The following is a 17,510-nucleotide window of genomic DNA, read 5'->3' on the forward strand; positions in this document are numbered from 1 at the left end:
GTTTCCATGCCAGGTCAGTTCCTAACACTTAACATGAGGATCAGCAACTGGGTAGAAGTGAAATTTCCAGTGAGTGTCTCACTGAGGGAAACATGCAGAACTTGTTCTGTTTTGCATTGTGGTACAAGCTGACCAGCCAGTCATCACACACTGTCTCTTGCTTGGTGGGAATGTCATAAGGAACATGAGTGAGTTCATCGAGCCACATCCATAGGTGGAGATTCCTGTCTTTATCGAGTGTCTTACAAGTGAGTGTCCATTGACATTTACTTTCCCCCACTTCGATCCCTCCCTCCTGGGTACGATTTAAACAATATTGCCCCATGGCTGGAAACTGAATTGGCCAGGTCCCACTGTCGTCCCACGTGTTGTCCGCGGTTTCGCTATAATTGCTTACGATCTGGTCTGGGGTGAGGGGTGTGGACGTCCACGGCCAGCTTGATAACCCTAGCGGTCCTCCGCAAACCCAGCAGTGGCTTAAATTGAAAAGTTTGGCTTACTGCTTTCGCCAGCAACACGAACTTGTTGTTCTCGAAGGGATTAAATGGGTTGGGGGAAGGTAGAGGGAGTGGTCGTTTGTCGCCCTCGTGGATGCCTCCTTGAATCAGAATGGTCCAGAGCAGTAGATGCATCTTGGTCAGACCGCTGCCCTTGAAAACATAAATAAGAACAAACTCGCTCCTCGGGTCAGGAGGAGGGAATAATCCATTTTGTGTGAATCTTGCGAGTTTTCCCACTAGCATCTTTTGCTCTCCAAGTATATTTGTTATTCTATTAACCTCCCAGGCGTTTTGCTCCCAAAAAGGAAGCCATTCCAGGCAGCCTTTGAACACCGTATATGAGTCCGTGTAGATGTGTACAGGGGAAGTAGCCTGGCTTTTGCATCGGGATACGCTCCACACTGCAGCCAGCTCTCCCACCTGCGCACTGCCCTCTCCCTCTGTAATGATCCGCTCCTTGGTCCCCACCTGGAGCGCCACAGCCCGGTATCTCCAGGTTTTCCCTTCCTGCTTTGGGGAAGTGTCTGTGAACCATGCATTTAGGATCTGATCGGAAAATGGGGGAGCTACTTGAATTACAGGGGGAAGTTGGGTTTCTTTATTCAAGTCTGCTTCGTCTTGTATATTTAATACTTTAGTGGCTCCTTCCATTACGGAAAAGATTTCGCAATAATGCTCTATTTGTGCATACCATTTTCGTAGGGAGGCTCTCTGAGCCACCCCGTCAGGGGGCGGGGTCCCTGCCAGGACTGCTTTGGTCACCTTAAACGGACCTCGGAGAACTATGGGTTGCTTTTGAATAGTTTGTTCAGCCTCCCTTAGAGTGAGGCTGACTACAAACAGCCCCTTCTCCCACAGGTGGATGGAAAGCCTGGTCCAGGCAAACCCCCATTCGATCTGGATAGGGTCGGTGGGGTGGATTGGCCCCAAAGCTTGGTAGGCGTTCGCCTCAAAAACCAGCAGCCGCAACGCCTCATTGTGGACCGAGGTCCGCTCCCAGTGAGCCCTTTTCTGTAGTAAGTCATATAATGGCCTGGCAATAATTGAAAAATCGGGAATGTGCTTCCTCCAAAACACAAGCAGCCCTAGAGCATGTTGAGCATGTTGGAAGTCCTTTTTGGACTCTGGCATTTTAACTGAGTCCAATGAGGACAGGGTATCCGGGGGAATGCAGGTCATCCCCCTCCTCCACCAGATTCCCAGAAATTTTACTTCACTGGAGGGAATTTGGATCTTTTCGGGCGGAATTGTCAGCCCTATCTGCTCTAGGTGAGCAATAATGTCACGCTGCGTTTTCTCAACGTCCTCTACCTGGCTCCCTCCCACGAGCACATCATCTATGTATTGATAAATTTTGACTCCCGCCTGTATGGGGACAGTTTCAAGCTCTTGTGCTAGCGCATGATGGGCTAGTGTAGGGGAGTGCTTGTTCCCCTGAGGTAGTCGAGTGAACGTGTATTGCTGTCCCTGCCACGTGAAGGCAAAACGTGAAGGCAAAACGCTCTTGGTCCTCAGGCTGCAAAGGGACCATAAAAAACATGTCTTTGACATCGATTGTTGCCATCACAGGGTGGGACTGTTCCTGGATAGTCTCTAATAATTCAGCAATGTTTGGCACAGCTGCCATCAATGGGCCTGTATTGTTATTTAGTCGCCGATAGTCTACGGTTAGTTTCCACTTACCCTTTGGTTTTCGACCTGGCCATGCAGGGGAATTGAAGGGGGACTGTGCCAGGATCACAACTCCCTGTTTTTCCAGGTCCTCCAATACTGGGGTAATTCCCTCTCTGGCTCCGAAAGGTAACGGATAGGGTTTTACATTAGTCAGCCGGGAAGTGGGGAGGGGAGGCGCCGCTTGCAGCAAGCGCACTGCCACACCGAAATCTCCGGTCAGCCTTCTGACCTGAGGAACACCGAAAGACCACGAATTCCCCTGGGTATCCCGCCACTGTTTCCCCTTCAGGACGTCTATGCCTAAGAGGTTCATTTGAAAAGGCCCCACAGCTGCCATGGTGTCCACAGGACTCTCTTCCCCTGGTAACCACAATGTCACCGGGGTCATGGGCACAGTTTGGGTCTTCCCCAGAGCATTTAAAACTATTAGGTGTTTGGAGGGGACCGAGATGCCACACCGTTCCGCCTCACTCCATTTTAGCACTGTAATTTGCGCCCCCGTATCGATTAAAAAGGTTACGGGCATTCTCTTCGGCCCCACCGCTACGGTGATTAACAAGTCTCCTTTGTTATTGCAGGTGAGTTGTCTTATAAACATCTACCCTCTGCCTCCACCCTCACCCTGAGGGGGCGGAGGAGCTAGTTTTCCCACCACCCTTTCGTCCTCCTCGAACTCCTCCCCAACGTTTAACGCTGGCGCAGGGGGTGGTTTCGGTCTGGGCGGGGGTCCCTGTCCAGACCACCTCTGTACCAGGAGCTCTAGTTTTTTGGTCGGGAGCCTGTCCATCAAGTCTCGGGGCACGCCTTTTTGCAGCCCCAATTGCCATAGTCCCTGCCGGGTCAGGGATCTCTCTCTTCTGGCTAAATCTGGGCTCCTCCCAGAAAATGCCAGAGACTTGCTTGCTGGCTCTGCCGCCCACACGGCCCTAGTTTCCACCCTTTGGCAAGTCCGGCCGACTGGCCCGTATTTCCTCCCATAATTGATCAATTCCTGGGCTACCTCCCCCCAGGTCCACACCTTTTCCCCCAGCCGCGGGTGCTCGGGGGTTACCATCCCCTCCAGGGCAGCCGCGATCCTCTCCTCGCGGGGCACATCTTGGATTCTCCCCTGCAATTGGATCCCAATAGGTTTCAGGGAATCAGGAAGTCCCCGTATTAGGGGCGTCATCCGCTCGGGATCTACCGGCAATAACATCGGAGAGCTCAGGTTCGGCTTGAGTTCCCAATCGTACATCATTTGCAGACAAGCTGCCTTTTGTACACGTTCCAGCAACTGATCGGCGGAACCTGTTATAGCTAGGGGATCCCCCCTCTCCAAAGGGTTCAGCCCCCCCTGCCCAATATGCGGCCCTCTGAGTCAGGGACCACGGGGCTTGGCGATCGCCCGTCGTCAGGAACACACCCGGGCCCCAATATCCCTCTGCCTCCTTTTCAGATAGCAGGATTCCGTCCCCCCCCAGACAGGGATACCCGCCACACGTATTGGGTTTCAGATTCCCTAGCCGTTCTGGCAAAATCTTTTCGCAGCTTGGCCAATTCGGTAGCTGTGAAAGGGATTTCTTTGGTAACAACCTGGGGGCGGTTGTCGCTATCGTCCTCGTATATATATTCTGTTTTGACTAGTGGGCACATATCGGGGGAGGGGGGCGTCTACGGCCTCCTTTAATCTTTTTAGGTCCCTTTGGCAGTAAATTTGGTGAACCCCTTTTCCCTCGAGCAGCCCTTCAGTTTCGGCGAGGGTGTCTGCCTCCCTCAGGAGCTGGTTTCTTAGCTCCTCTTTCAGTATCAGATTTTGCTGCTTCTCCTCCTCCAGCGCCTGCTTGGTTTCCCGCAATTGTTCTTGCAGCGGTGTTAGCGCCACTTGCAGCGTGGCAACCACAGCCTCCGCCTGACAAGGTGCCCGCTTCCTGTCCTCCACCGCAGCTGCTAGGCACGTTCCTAGCACGGCGCAAACAATAGCTTTCCCTTTTCCTCTCTTAACTTTAGCTTTTTGCAAGACCGCTATTCGGTCCACTACACTTTGCAAGTGGAACCAATGGTCCCGTGCCCAGTCTCGTCCCGGGGGTGAGGGACGAGAATGGTGTACTTCCAAAAGGTCATATAATTTCTCGATTTCCTCACAAAAATCACCTGCCTTCTGGGCAGCCATATCCTACAAAGGGGATTTCGTCCCGGGAGGGCCAAACCTTAAAGGAGTCCAAGTTTCCCCTATATGCTCCTGGGAGGCCAAACCGTAAACTACTACAAAAAGTGTCCTACAAAGGGGATTTCATCCTGAGGGGGTCACACCTTAAAATCCAAGTTTCCCCTATACACCCTCAGGAAGCCAAACCACAAACCAGTATACTAAAGATCTCAGCATTCACTCCTTCCTTACGCTTCGTTCGTCTCCGGCCGCTTCCCTCGCGGGAGAGCGGAACCGCGGATCAAAACTCCGCACTCGCTTCGTACTTGTTCATACGTCTCGTTCACACACAATCACTCAGCACACCATAAGGTTGTACGACACTCTCGTCTCAAGGGATCCTGTCCGTGACGCCAATTAGATGTCCCGATCCAATATCGGGAGGGTTTTGTTACGATCCCAAGGACGAGGTTAAGACACTAAAACTGGTCAAATGTCGTACAACCTTTTAACTTTATTTTCCATGAAGTGGGGAGAAAAGGTGGTGGTGGGGGGGAAGGCGAAGGGGAGGCGAAGGGAAAAAGGGAACAAGGATAAGGGGAAAAGATAGAGAGAGTTGGAAAAGGAGAAAAGAAACTAGCTACCACCACTCCGAGGCCGATGATGTTCCGCTGACTCCGTTCGAATCACAGCTCAAGCTGGGTGCCTCCGACGAGGGACGAGGGATGAGGGACGAGGGACCCCAAACAAAGAAATCCATCGGCAATTATAGCTTTTTCAAATTAAGTTTCCCACCCCTCACGTGGTAGTTCAGACCAATAGTAATATTTGGGTCTGGGGTCTCCTGCTCCTTATTGGGTCTCATCACTGTCCCTAGGTAGGCCGTTTACTGTTGCTGTTTCTGCTGACAGGTGTGTCTTCATTCTTGGGTCCAGCCATTAGCTCTCAAGGTCCTGACAAAGAGGTGGTAACTCCAGCAATTAGCACTGTTTCAGCAGTGCACAGGAATGTAAATTGCTGGTAACTCCCTTATCATTCCTGCCTGCACCAGCTCTGGGGCCCTTTCTCACTGAACTAGGCGTGTGGCCTAAGGCTTCAGCAAATTTAGCTACTCATGCTAAGTGAGTTTTATAGAAGTTGTGCTAAAAACGGCAATAATTTACAGTCCAGGTCCCAAAGTCTCTGCCCGATTGTGGTCTCGTTCAGTGCAGGCTCGGTGTGTCCTGGGTGGTCACAGGGAGACCATTTCGGGGGTCGCAGCAGCCCAGTCCTGTTTCCGCCAGGGACAGATGGCTTGTTCAGGGTTATGGTTTGCTTGCACCTTATGTACCAAGAAATGTTTAAGGCAAAAGTTCACTCATCTGTCTGCCACATGAAGTCAGCTGGAACTTTACTATTGATTTTGGTGGGACTAGAATTTCAGCCATAGTCCTTGTGAACTTTTATAGTAGGGGATAATATTTCCTACCTCACAGATATATTATGATTACAAAGCAGTCCAATCCACCAGAAGTGGGATCTGTATTTGGAACTGCTTGGATAGATTATTCTGTGCAATCTGTCTTGATATAATCATTGGTCTAGGATTCTACAGACATTTGACTATTTCATCTGGTTGTGGCAAAAAAAAAATTTTTACTATTTTAATTAAATGTTAAAATGCCTGGATAATAGGGTAATAGAGACTGACTAAAGATCAAATCTGAAAGACTGTGGGCATGCAGAACAAATGTTATAAGTGAAACTAAAATGAAAAAAGTTTTTGCTAATGGTAAATATTCTATGAACAATTTCCTGCATGAACAGTGGATATTGAGCAAATACTACATGTTAACAGAAATAGTAAAACTGAGCATTCCCACTGAAATCTTGATTCTTCAGGCAGAATCCGGACAGAAACACACCAATCTAGAACATAGACATACCATTATCATTATGCTGATATACAAGGAGAAGCTTACTATTTAAACTATGGAATTTCAATATCAGATACCTGGGTAGATTGCACAGAAAAAAAGAAAGCTACAGTCCAGGAAATTACCTGTGAACAATTTATGTATTCCTATCTCAGTTATGTTCCATTTCCTTGCTCTTCTTTAATGTCTAGAGCCAGAATTGCAAATCTCTGAATTTATTGTTCCTTTTTCTTCTTTTTTTCCTCTGTTCATTTAAATGAATGAAGCATCTCTGGTGTCATTTTTGATTGTGTCTTATAAAAGAAAGAGGGATCAGAGAAGATGAAGTCTACTAAAAATTTCAATGTTTGGGCAGGTGCAATAATCTTACCTGTCTCAGTAGCATTTGGCTTGATTCTGCAAGGTACTTAACATTCATTTCCTACCAAAACAATAGAAGTTGAGGAGACTCAGCCTGTTATAGGGTGAGACCTTGTCTGTAATCTAATTTTAACCACACTTGTGGGGAGCTGTTTATGGCAAGAAAAGTTTAAATTTCAACAAATTTCCTATTTTTATGTGGAATGTCATAAATTATGCTTAACCAGGATATCTCATATTCATGAAGTTGGCCTCAGGTGTCTATGTCTTTTGCTGAAAATTTCTAGATGCTTCTGGTGAAAATGACAAATGGTTGACTTTAGTGGAATCATGATTTGGATCTGGGAAAATGGAATTTCTGATAAAACAATGAATAGTTTAATTCTCCATGTTCAATAGAAATGGTACGATTTGGTACCAAGCTGTAGGTACAACTTGAACCTTATAGGTCACTTAAGCTTCTGTTAAGCCTTTGGACAACTGGCTGCTGTCAGTGTTGGACAACATAAAATGAATTTGTTTTTTCCTTGTATTAAAAAAAAAGCCTCAGGCCTTCAATTTAATGTCCTTGGAATTCCATTAGAAAGAAGATATTTGAGACATTTGAGAAATGTGCATTAATGAAATAAAATTTTATGCAAGTCTGATCAGGTTTAGGCAGAATATTTGACTTGGTGCTTATAATGCTACCTTTAGATTCTGGATAAAATATAGATTTAGGATTTTATTTAATTTTGCAGTTTCTTAAAAATAAAGATACATTCATAAGTTCTGCTGCATTTGCACTTGTTTTAGATTTAAAATTTGAATTATATTGCCAATATTAGTGAACTTGTTTGTTTAAAAATCCATTTTATCTTATTTTAGTTGTGTATTACAGAGTTTTTTTCCTTTGGGTTTAAATATAGATTTTATAGACAGAATGAGGAAAGAAGCAGCTTAAAAACAAATGTTATATTGAGAAATGTGTTTTAGAGTGCATGATATGATAGCAAGATGGTTTACCTAAACTTACATATTTTATTTGCCTTCATAATTTTTTTTGAAGGAATATGTAAAATTGTTTTTTGCCCTCTATTTGTAGATGAGTAATAGACTAACTTAGTACTATACAATTGCAAATTTTGGAATCCTGTAATTTAATACATATCTTTCTTTAATTTCTTTCTTGGTAGGAAAGAAGCTGTTGATCCTGTACCATGAAGGACTGCCTTCATACCTCTTCTGAAAACCTTTCCAAACTGGTCAGCTGGGCTCACAGCCATGGGACTATATGTAGTCTCATTCCAAACCTGAAGCACTTGCTCTCCGAAGGTTCTCAGGGTAACCTGACAGCGATGTGGGGCTGTAGTGCTGGCCATGCATACCACTGGCCGCTGACCGCTACTTGCAGGGCTAAGTCTCAGGAAAGAGTGTGTTTCCAAGACAACAGAAGCTTCAATTCAGACAGTCCCAGCATCATAGGTGTGCCATTGGAAACACAGACCAGCCCAGTGGAGCGGTACTCTGGGAGGCCAGTGAAAACAAAGCTGGATTGTAACAGGACCAGAGATTCCTGTGACTTCTCTTACTGCAGTGAGCCTTCGGAGCTAGGTGAAGCTGTGGAAGAATATGAAGATGAAGCTACTCTCTTTGACATGGTCTGTGAATCCTCTGTGACTGACGAGGACAGTGACTTCGAACCTCATCCCCAAAGAACCCAAAACACCTCCCAGAAAAGACCTACAAGAGGCCTCTCTTCAACACCTCTGTCAGGCTCCCGGGCCCAGATCACCAATGAAAGTAGCAATGATGTAATAGTCAAGAAAATTAAACAGGAGATCTCAGAAGATTACTATATTGTGGCTAATGCAGAACTGACTGGCAGTGTTGAGGGGCCTGTGCTCTCTTTGACACAGATGTCAAAGCCCAAGCCTCAGACTCATGCTGGGCCCTCCTGCATTGGCCTATTGAAGCCCACTCCCCTTGTAACACCTTCTCTAGACCTACAGAACATGTCTGCTTCTCCACCAGTCCTGTCATGGCCTGCTGTTCAGAAGCCTGTCAGGGTAACTATGGCTTCCCCAGCCAGAGGGACAGCTAGTACTCCTGCAAACAGACAGCAGGTAGCCCTTCAGATGCCTGTCAGCAGTTCCAATGCCAGCAAACAGATTAGTATTCCTTTGTCAGCCCTGCAGCTCCCTGGGCAAGAAGAACAAGGTGCCTCAGAAGAAATCCTCCAATCTGTAACAAATCAGGTCTCAGCCTGCGAAGTGACATCCTCCCCTTCTGTGAGTGCAGAACCAGAAGTCAGCTCTAGCCAGCAGCAACCAAACACTGCTCCTACAATCACCACTAAAGCAACAGCGCAATCAATAGCAGGTATGATAGCTTGGAACCCCTCCCCCATCCATACACATGCACTGTCACACAGGGAATTCACTGCCACCCTAATGGGACATATTTCTAAGACAACACCTTCCAAACACTGAATTAGAGCTGAGAAAGTACAATACTATACTAGTCACCTTAGTGTTTCTCAAACTACTTGTCATGATGCTCTGAGTGGGGTCACAGGAGGGTTCAAGGGGCTTGCAAAGTGTTAGGTGGCAGTACTGGCAGCAGCTCAGTTCTCCAGGGCAAGTAATTGAGGATAAGCTATGGTTACTGACTGTTAGCATGCTGGCTATAATTACTAACCATGGAACTGCTAAATACTTTTAATTACTAGAGGCAACACTGCTCTTCCAGGGTGGAGGAGTGAATGTAAATACTTGTCAAGAATTACAGTCAGTTGTCATTCCCCTGCCCAGGGAGAACTGAGCTCCTACTGACTTGGGAAAGGAGGGTAAAGTCATATGAAGACATCTTGTCCACGCTTGGTTACAGGAAGTAATTGGCACATAAATCAGTAGATAGCTAGCCTCTCTAATTTGGAAGAGGATTTGGAAGACTTTCATTGAATAAAGGCCACAAGTACTCAATATAAGAGTGCTACTCTAGCCATACTTCATAAAGGAAGCAATCTTTTAAGACATATTTCAAAGTTGGTTACATGTAATGGTTGTGTAATTTATATCGGGAACTACACATGGGAGAGTGTGCAGCCATCTTGTTATATGTAAGGGGTGCTGAGGAAAAAAAAATGACCCTTGCCCTCTTGCATTCATTTGACAAATCAGAAAGATTTCTGATCTTAGCGAGAGCAATCTAGAGTAGGGGATCAGGGGGTTTTCTTTCCTTAATGCAGTCAGAAGAGTGATGTTTGAAATGCAGAAGCAAAGGAGGGCACAAAAAGAATGTCTGGCGAGAAGTTTGTACTATTCTAAATCTTTATTATGTAGTTTCCCTAATCTGTAAATCACAGCAGCTGGGAGATATTGGAGAAGGACAACCATATCCTTAACCCTGAACTTAAACTTAAACTTTAATCCAAGCAAAAACAATCTTTTTCCCATTTTCATATAAAATATCCTTAAGATTTTGGGGGTATGTTTGTATCTCCCGCTGCTGCCAAGGCAATAACAATTGGCATAACGAAATCAACATTATCAAATAATGTTGTAAAACAGCACATTCCAATTGAATGATTGCCTTGTGCTAGTCCTGCAGGAGAACCAAATTTTGGCCATAGGCTTTGCATGGGGGAAATCTGTTTCTTGAGTAGACTTGCCAACTCTCTTTGGACCTAAACCCAGACAGCACTAGCTTTGCCTTTTCAGCCCCATCAGTGATGCCATCTAGAGGAGCAGACTAAAGCAGGGATGAGTTCTGGGTATGCTCTCATTGGTTGGAGCACCCAGAGCCAAATAGTGGAATAAAGCATTTGCCTGTGTGCAATCCACGCAGTAGCTACTGCAAGCCATGATGACAATGACTTTTAAGAGTCCTTCTGGCAATTCAATCTGGACACCTGTGAAGTCCCTGAAACTTGGTCAAACCTGGAAGTCTGTTAATTAGTGAGAGCCTGCAGATCCTGTTGCCAAATAAAGTACTGGGCATAATAAAATATCCTTAGTAAATCCCCACAGAGCATTATAAGATAGAAAATGCAGACTTCATCTTAGCAGCAGCAAAGCAAAATGCTCATTTGGACCCTCAGTTCTGCATGGCTACTTCCATGACATTATCTCACAGTAGTCCTGTTGTGTAACATCCCCCATGGAAATGCCCTTCCAAAACTCCAATTAATTTAGACCTGATTCTGATAGGCTAAGTCTGAAAGATATAGGATGCCAGACATCAGTCTGAATTGCTCGGTAAACATATTTACTCTGTGCTCCTTTAATTTATCACATGGATATTACTGTGCTGAATCTCAAATTTGCAAGTGGGGATGTGTGACTGTGATAAAAGGCAGAACTTGGCTGTGTGCATGTGTGTTACCTTTGAGAGTCCTTTGTTTTCAATAGGTTAGTTAAAAATAAATAAATAAATAAGAATTTCCAGTTTGCTGTTGTCAGCGGTTAACAGGGGGCAAAGATCTTACCTTGAAGAGTGCTCTCAGCTCTCAGGAAACAAACAAGGTCAGCAGTTATTTCTGCTGAGTGTCTTACGAGATCACACAGCATCACACTTGCACATTTATACTGTTTCCAGAGCAGGGCTGGCCCTTGTTCAGTAGCTCAGTGTGAGGACAAAGTGAGTTCATTTCTGTGTGAAACCCATTGTGTAAACCAACCCTAAAAATCTCCCAGTGCTTCTCACAGAGATAGTGGTGTTATCTCAGTGTGTTGCCTAAATTCCAATCCAGTTAATTATGTTCTGAATATTTAAATGCACAGTGACTGCTGTGCATTTCCTGTCCTATCTATCTCTGGTATAGTATTGTAATATGCTGTTATGTACTATCTTGAGAGGTAGCTGCATTTCAGCAAGGATAAAATGACTGATATATACCTAAAACTTGATGCTCATGTCAGTAAAATCTTTGAATTCAACAAAGAAAACTCCTGTGGAAAAGAAATGTTGGCATTAATAAATCTTTGAGCCACAAACAAGTTCATGTTGGCAAGCGATTGTATTACAAGTATGTAGTTCTGCACAGCAAATTCTTGCAGCTAAAATGTGAGGTCTGATTAAAGACTAGGGTAGGTTGATTACTCATGTACAGCAATTTCAATAGATTGTCTCTTTACTTAACAAAGAGTGATTTACAGGAAGTGATGCATGATATATAAAATTTGAGCACCATTGGCCTACAAGACGAGGCTTAGCTATCTTACATGGAAATGTTTCTATCCTGAACACATTTAAGCAATGATGAATATAATTCTTACTAAGAAGAGGGCAGGGAATAATTTTTAAAAAGGAACCTATACCATTTTTAATAGACTCAGTTATAGTGCTTGATGATTGACAAACAAATAAGGAATACTGTTGAAAATGAGCAGGGAATTTAAATTCTTCTCCCCTACAAAATGTTGCTTAATTCCAAAATAATATCTAAATTTTTGGTCTTAGTGCCAGTAGAACTGTCTGTTTACATATGGTATTTGCGGGACCAGCACCATAACTGGTTGGCTGTAGTTACAGGATGTAGTCAAACCAGCGAAAAAAATATTATATTGAGTTTTAAGCTGTCATATTTCCTTGTACACGTGTGACACACAACTGGTAGTTACCATGACTTAGTTAATGCATGGTAATCTGTTAGGCCATTAAATTTTGAGTGAGATGCCCCAAGAAATCAGAACTATATTGATATATGTCAACTTAGAACAATTTAAGAATGTCCACACTATGCTTTTGCACTAGTTTCTCTTTAAAAAATTTGTTAAAGTTACTTTAATTAAACTGTGGCAACTCTGTGTGTAAACAGGGACTCTGTAGAGGTATTTTCATGCCTTTAAAAATAAATTGCATCCCAATGAAAATGCAGCAAGGTTAAACAAAAATTTCTGTTGGCTTCAGGTCTCCATTTGAGGATTGTGGAATATACTGAATTACTTTCTTAAACTTTATAGTTAAACCCTAATGTATGAACATTGATTTGTGAATTTACAGGCCCCCCTCTCTCCCCCAAAAAGATTTTTTTTACCACTTCATTAATCAAGCCCCCAAGATGTAAAAAATAGGTAATATCAAGACTTTTTTCTTGTGGAATAAATAAAGGGTCCAACATCACAGAAGAGAGAGAGTTTATAATAGTGGAGAATAGGTCTCTTCCACAGTCTCTACTCCCCAAATAGGTTTCATAGCCTTTCCTTTTGCTAATATTTAGTATGTCTCTCATGTCAAAGAACGAGCAGGGAGAAGGTATGTGTGATTGCAAGGCGGGAAAAGGGAGGGTCGGATACTGGCGAAGAGAGACACTCAAGGTTCATGAGCGGTTAAACGGGATAGATTTAATAATGGACTTGCACTCCAAGCTGCAAGGGGAGCCCTGGGAACCGCACGGAGGGGTCGCCGATGGGAGGCTGCTGGACACATGGGTCGGACTCCCAGGTGGGACTCACTCTTTTGTATCCTAAGGACCCCCTTAAATCTACTAGAACTATTTCCTTATCTCAGCTGTGCTAACCTCGAGAGACTACTGTCCAGGAAGCAGCTAGAAATTGTTGACAAAACAGAATAGGCATGCCTGGCCCTGACGGGAATTTGGTCAGTGTGCAGAGAGCACACTCTGGGGCTGCTACCACATACTCTGCCAGTCACTGACTCCTCACCAGATCTTCCACAGGTGTTCTCGCTACACTCCACCCCTTGACTGACAGAGACGTGGTACTGGTACCACCAGTGTGTGTGGACAAGGTTCAGACATGCCTTTCCAGTATTAGCCTAACTAACAGCTAAGGTGTACAAGCAACTAAATCATAGTGAATATACATATATATATACAGTAAATTAAAACATATATGCACACAAAACTAATCCGCCCAGAAGACCAGGAACATAATGCGTTTTCCCCATAGTCCTAAATTCAACAGGCATGATGACAGTCACTGACAGGGTTTTTCCCACGCTGACTCTTCGGACTTTACATCATGTAGTCCTTGAAGTAGGGTCTTTATCTTGTGGATGTTGGGTTCGACGTGCTCACTGCAGTTCCGTCGGTGTCCCAACTACCGTTAGTGTACAGGGTTAGGATGGAGGGCAGCAATGTTGCGGCTCTGCTCGGCATATTCGTCAGGTCACGGTTCTCTGGGCGAGAGTCTCCTAGAGGGGACATAGAATGGGACACTTTCCCCTTTGATTAGTACCAGGTGGGTGTCTCCTGGCCCATCAGCAATGATTTCCCCTTCCGACTGTTCAGGTTTAGTCAGATCATGCACCCACACAGTGCACCCTGTAGACCCGAAACTGCCTGGTTGTTGGGTGGGCCACAAGGAATCTGTTTCCTGGATAGTGGGGACCCCTATCCGCTCACATATCAGTTGGGCTATTTGGTCTCCCTGTGCACATTGCAGGGGTTGGGATCTGGTGTAATGGATTGCAACCTTCACCTCCTCAAGGTAGTTCGAGTCAATGACCCCTGCAACGATGTCCACCCTCCTGAAGAGCTAAACTATTACAGGGCACCAAGTGACCATAATACCCTTGAGGTATGGTGATGGCCAACCCCATACCCACAAGATGATGGCTCTCTGGTTCTAGGGTTATTTCTTTGTGTGGCAGTCGCAGACCCAACCCTGCACTCCTGGGCATGGCTCGCCTGGGGAGGCAGGCTTGGGGGTGCAGCCGTTGCACCCTAAGCACACGCTGCCGCTCCATGGATTCCCCTTTGAAACAAGCACACGGGGTAGAGCCACGCAGTGGTCGGTCATTGAGGCAGGCAGTTGCCTGATGAATGTTTTTGCTCCAACCCGTGAGGGTACCAGTAGGGGACAACTTGCACAGCTGCTCTTTGAGCAGCCTGTTCATTCGTCCTAACAGTCCTGCCCCTTGCGGATGGTAGGGTATGTGATATGGCCAGGCTATTCCTCGCTCTCTGGCCCAATTTTGAATGTCATTCCCTGTAAAATGAGTGCCCTGATCTCTTTGGACTTCCACCAGGGAACCATATAACCCAATCAAGTTTTCTAACACCTTAATGGTGTGAGCCTGGGTAGCTGCAGAGCAAGAGTGGGTATACAATAGACCAGAGCGGGTAGCTAGAGCGGTGAGGACATATCTGTGCCGCTGGCTCTCCAGTAAGGGTCCAATATAATCAATTTGCCACACTTCCCCAGGCTTTTGTCCTCTGCAGATATACCCCTTTTTGGTCCGCAACCACTGCCGAGCTAAGCGGGTACAACGGGGGCAATGCTACCTGGCCCCTGTTTGTGCCACTGGCAGCTCCCGCTCTGTGCACCTTGCTGGCGGGGCAGTGGGCATTGCGGGCCCCCTCCCTGCACTCTCCAGGCTGCTTGCCATGCTCCCCCACCCCTGGGTGCTGTGTGCGCTGCTCTCGCTGGAGCTGCAGTGACTGCTTGAGCAGCTCTGCGCTGGGTTTACCGTCCACCTCCTGCCATGTTATGCCCGCTCGCAGCAGGTCTCGGAACCTAGTGCCGCGACTCACCCTTTTGTTCTGTTTCACGTTTACCCGCCTGTTTCCCGACTTCCCATCTCTGCTAACAGAGGACATCTCTGCTAACTGACATAGCAGCACTGCGACTTTCCCCACCGTACCCGCCCCCCACCAATCACAGGTAGCACGATCGCTTTAAGATGGGGGGGGGGGCACAGTTCTCAGCACCTTAGTTTGGATGGTTTTGCTCATGGGGATCTGATCCAGTTCAGTAAACTCAGGGGAATAAATTCCGGACAACATTCCTAATTGCCACAGCTGGTTTATTCCTGCTGCGATAGTAGTCCACCCGGTGAGCCTGTCATCGATGTCCGTGGCAGTCGGCCAGGTTAAACACACTGTGCCCATAACCCACTCCATTAGGGAGGGGAAAACGTTTCGGTTTTGCTGCTGCAGGGTACAGAGGGTGTTGGGCAGCCTGGGATCCTGGGGCAGAGCCCCCATCCTATCGATCTCCTCTAGTAAAATAAACTGCCTCTGCCCCATCGTCCCACAACCTCAACAGCCACTCTAACAACCCTTCACGGGGCTGATGCCTATAGATCCCCTGCATATCCTGCAGCTCTGATGCTTTAAAATCACAAATAGTTGTGGTCCCTTGCAAATTGGCTGCATTTGGTCTGGTAAGCTGCTGCTCTATCACTGGCCAGGCAGCTACCGCCCCCCTAATGCTCTGTGTCTGACTCCGAGCTGGAGGGCTCATTGGGGTCCCAGATATTGCCATCCCAAATTTCTGTATCCCAATCCGCTTTTTGCACCAGTGCCCGCACTGCCAGGGGATGGACATCTCACCGCCCGCCCTGTCACCGCCGGCGATTTGCAATGCCAGCAGCCATAATGGCACATCGGTGGTCCAGCTTCTCAGCTCAATCCGCGGTTGCAGGTGCAACCCCTTGGGACAGTTAGTGAGCCTCCTTAGCGGCTTCATGATCACTTTCCAACTGCCCAATTTGCTGGCACTTTGTCAGCAATGCCTCGTCCAGGGTGCGGAGCACAGTCAGTAAGATCCACCTCAGATCCCCCGCTGCCTTTTGTGCTGCCAGCCCTGCTTTTTCCAGCCAGAGCTTGGAAACCACTTCCACCAGCTGCTCTGGGGATCCCCCCGGCTTATTCTCTAGCTCCAGCCATACTGTGGGGGGCAACCCACTCTGCCAGCTTGCAAGCCATGAGTGCCCATCGACCCGTAGCGGGCCACCCGGGAACGTGGCTCCCCACCTCCCCCTTGTTCTCTCATCCCCCAAAGAGGCATCTCCACACATGTATCCTGATGACTATGCCAAATGTGACTGCAATGAGGGCAAGAGAGGGTCAGATACCAGCATAGAGAGACACTCAAGGTTCATGAGGGATTAAACGGGATAGATTTAATAAAGGACTTTCACTACAAGCTGTGTGGGGAGCCCTGGGAACCACGCGGAGGGGTCGCTGATGGGAGGCTGCTGGACGCATGGGTTGGACGCCCAGGAGGGACTCACTTTGTTGTACCCTAAGGGCCCCTTAAATCTACTAGAGCTATTTCCTTATCTCAGCTGTGCTAACCTTGAGTAGCTACCGTCCAGGAAGCAGCTAGACGTTGTTGACAAAACGGAATATGCATGCCTGGCCTTGACGGGAATTTGGTCAGTGTGTGGAGAGCACACTCTGGGGCTGCTATCACATACTCTGCCAGTCACCTGACTCCTCACCAGATCTTCCACAGTTTTTCTCACTACAGTAGGTCACGTCAGTGAAGATGGAAAGTAAGAAACACAAGGCTACAGTACTTAGACTGCAGCAGATGTCATTTGGATGTCTGGAACCACAAGTGGAAAAGTTTCTGTGTTATTGCAGAACGGTGTGGAGGAAGGCTTTGGTTCAGAGGAAGATGAAACTTATTCTGCAGGAAGGCAGTTTTTGTTCTGGAAGGAGGTGGGACTAATTTTAGTAAGTAATTTAGTAAGTAATTTTAGTAAGTAGAATTGCTGAGATGTTTATGAACAACACTCACCTTATTGCTGAAAGCTGAGGGTGAAGATGTGTTTGGGGTTAACAAGACAATTCAGCAACGCATCTTTGATCAAACAGGTGTTAATCTAGCAATATAAATATAGGAGGAAAGAGTTCCATGAGGATACACTAATAGGATTTCAAATTCATATATACAAAATATGCAGGGCCCCAAGAATTAGTATGTATGGGTACATAGCCAAAAAATCTTCTGATTGCTAAATGAGATGATAAGTTTTGTTATTTCCATCAGAAACCTGGCAAATCATATCCTGCAGGTAACAACATGATGACAGCTATCAAACTCATTGCTAAACTTGCTGAGATGCTGAGTGATGCTTTCCATGCTGGAAAAGTTTGAAAAGGAACAAGATTTTCCTTGAACACCATTGCTTTCTCTATTACTGTGTTGTACATTGGCCTTCTGCCATGGTTATCAAAATGTAATGGAACATTAAATG

The 17,510-nt window shown here is 46.2% G+C and overlaps 1 protein-coding gene and 1 pseudogene across 1 annotated transcript in view; one reads left to right on the top strand and one right to left on the bottom strand.

Moving 5' to 3' along the window:
* Positions 1-17,510, top strand: part of LOC112984895 (uncharacterized protein KIAA1958) — a 64,918-nt gene that overhangs the window by 26,373 nt on the left and 21,035 nt on the right. The window contains exon 2 of the mRNA XM_064500033.1: positions 7,751-8,936. Within this exon, the coding sequence (XP_064356103.1) occupies positions 7,775-8,936 (1,162 nt within the window). The 5' untranslated portion in view covers positions 7,751-7,774. The remainder of the gene's footprint in view (positions 1-7,750; positions 8,937-17,510) is intronic.
* Positions 2,773-4,323, bottom strand: LOC135324373 (uncharacterized; annotated as a pseudogene).

This window comes from Dromaius novaehollandiae, chromosome W (genome assembly GCF_036370855.1).
Source record: "Dromaius novaehollandiae isolate bDroNov1 chromosome W, bDroNov1.hap1, whole genome shotgun sequence".
Classification (NCBI taxonomy): Eukaryota; Metazoa; Chordata; class Aves; order Casuariiformes; family Dromaiidae; genus Dromaius; species Dromaius novaehollandiae.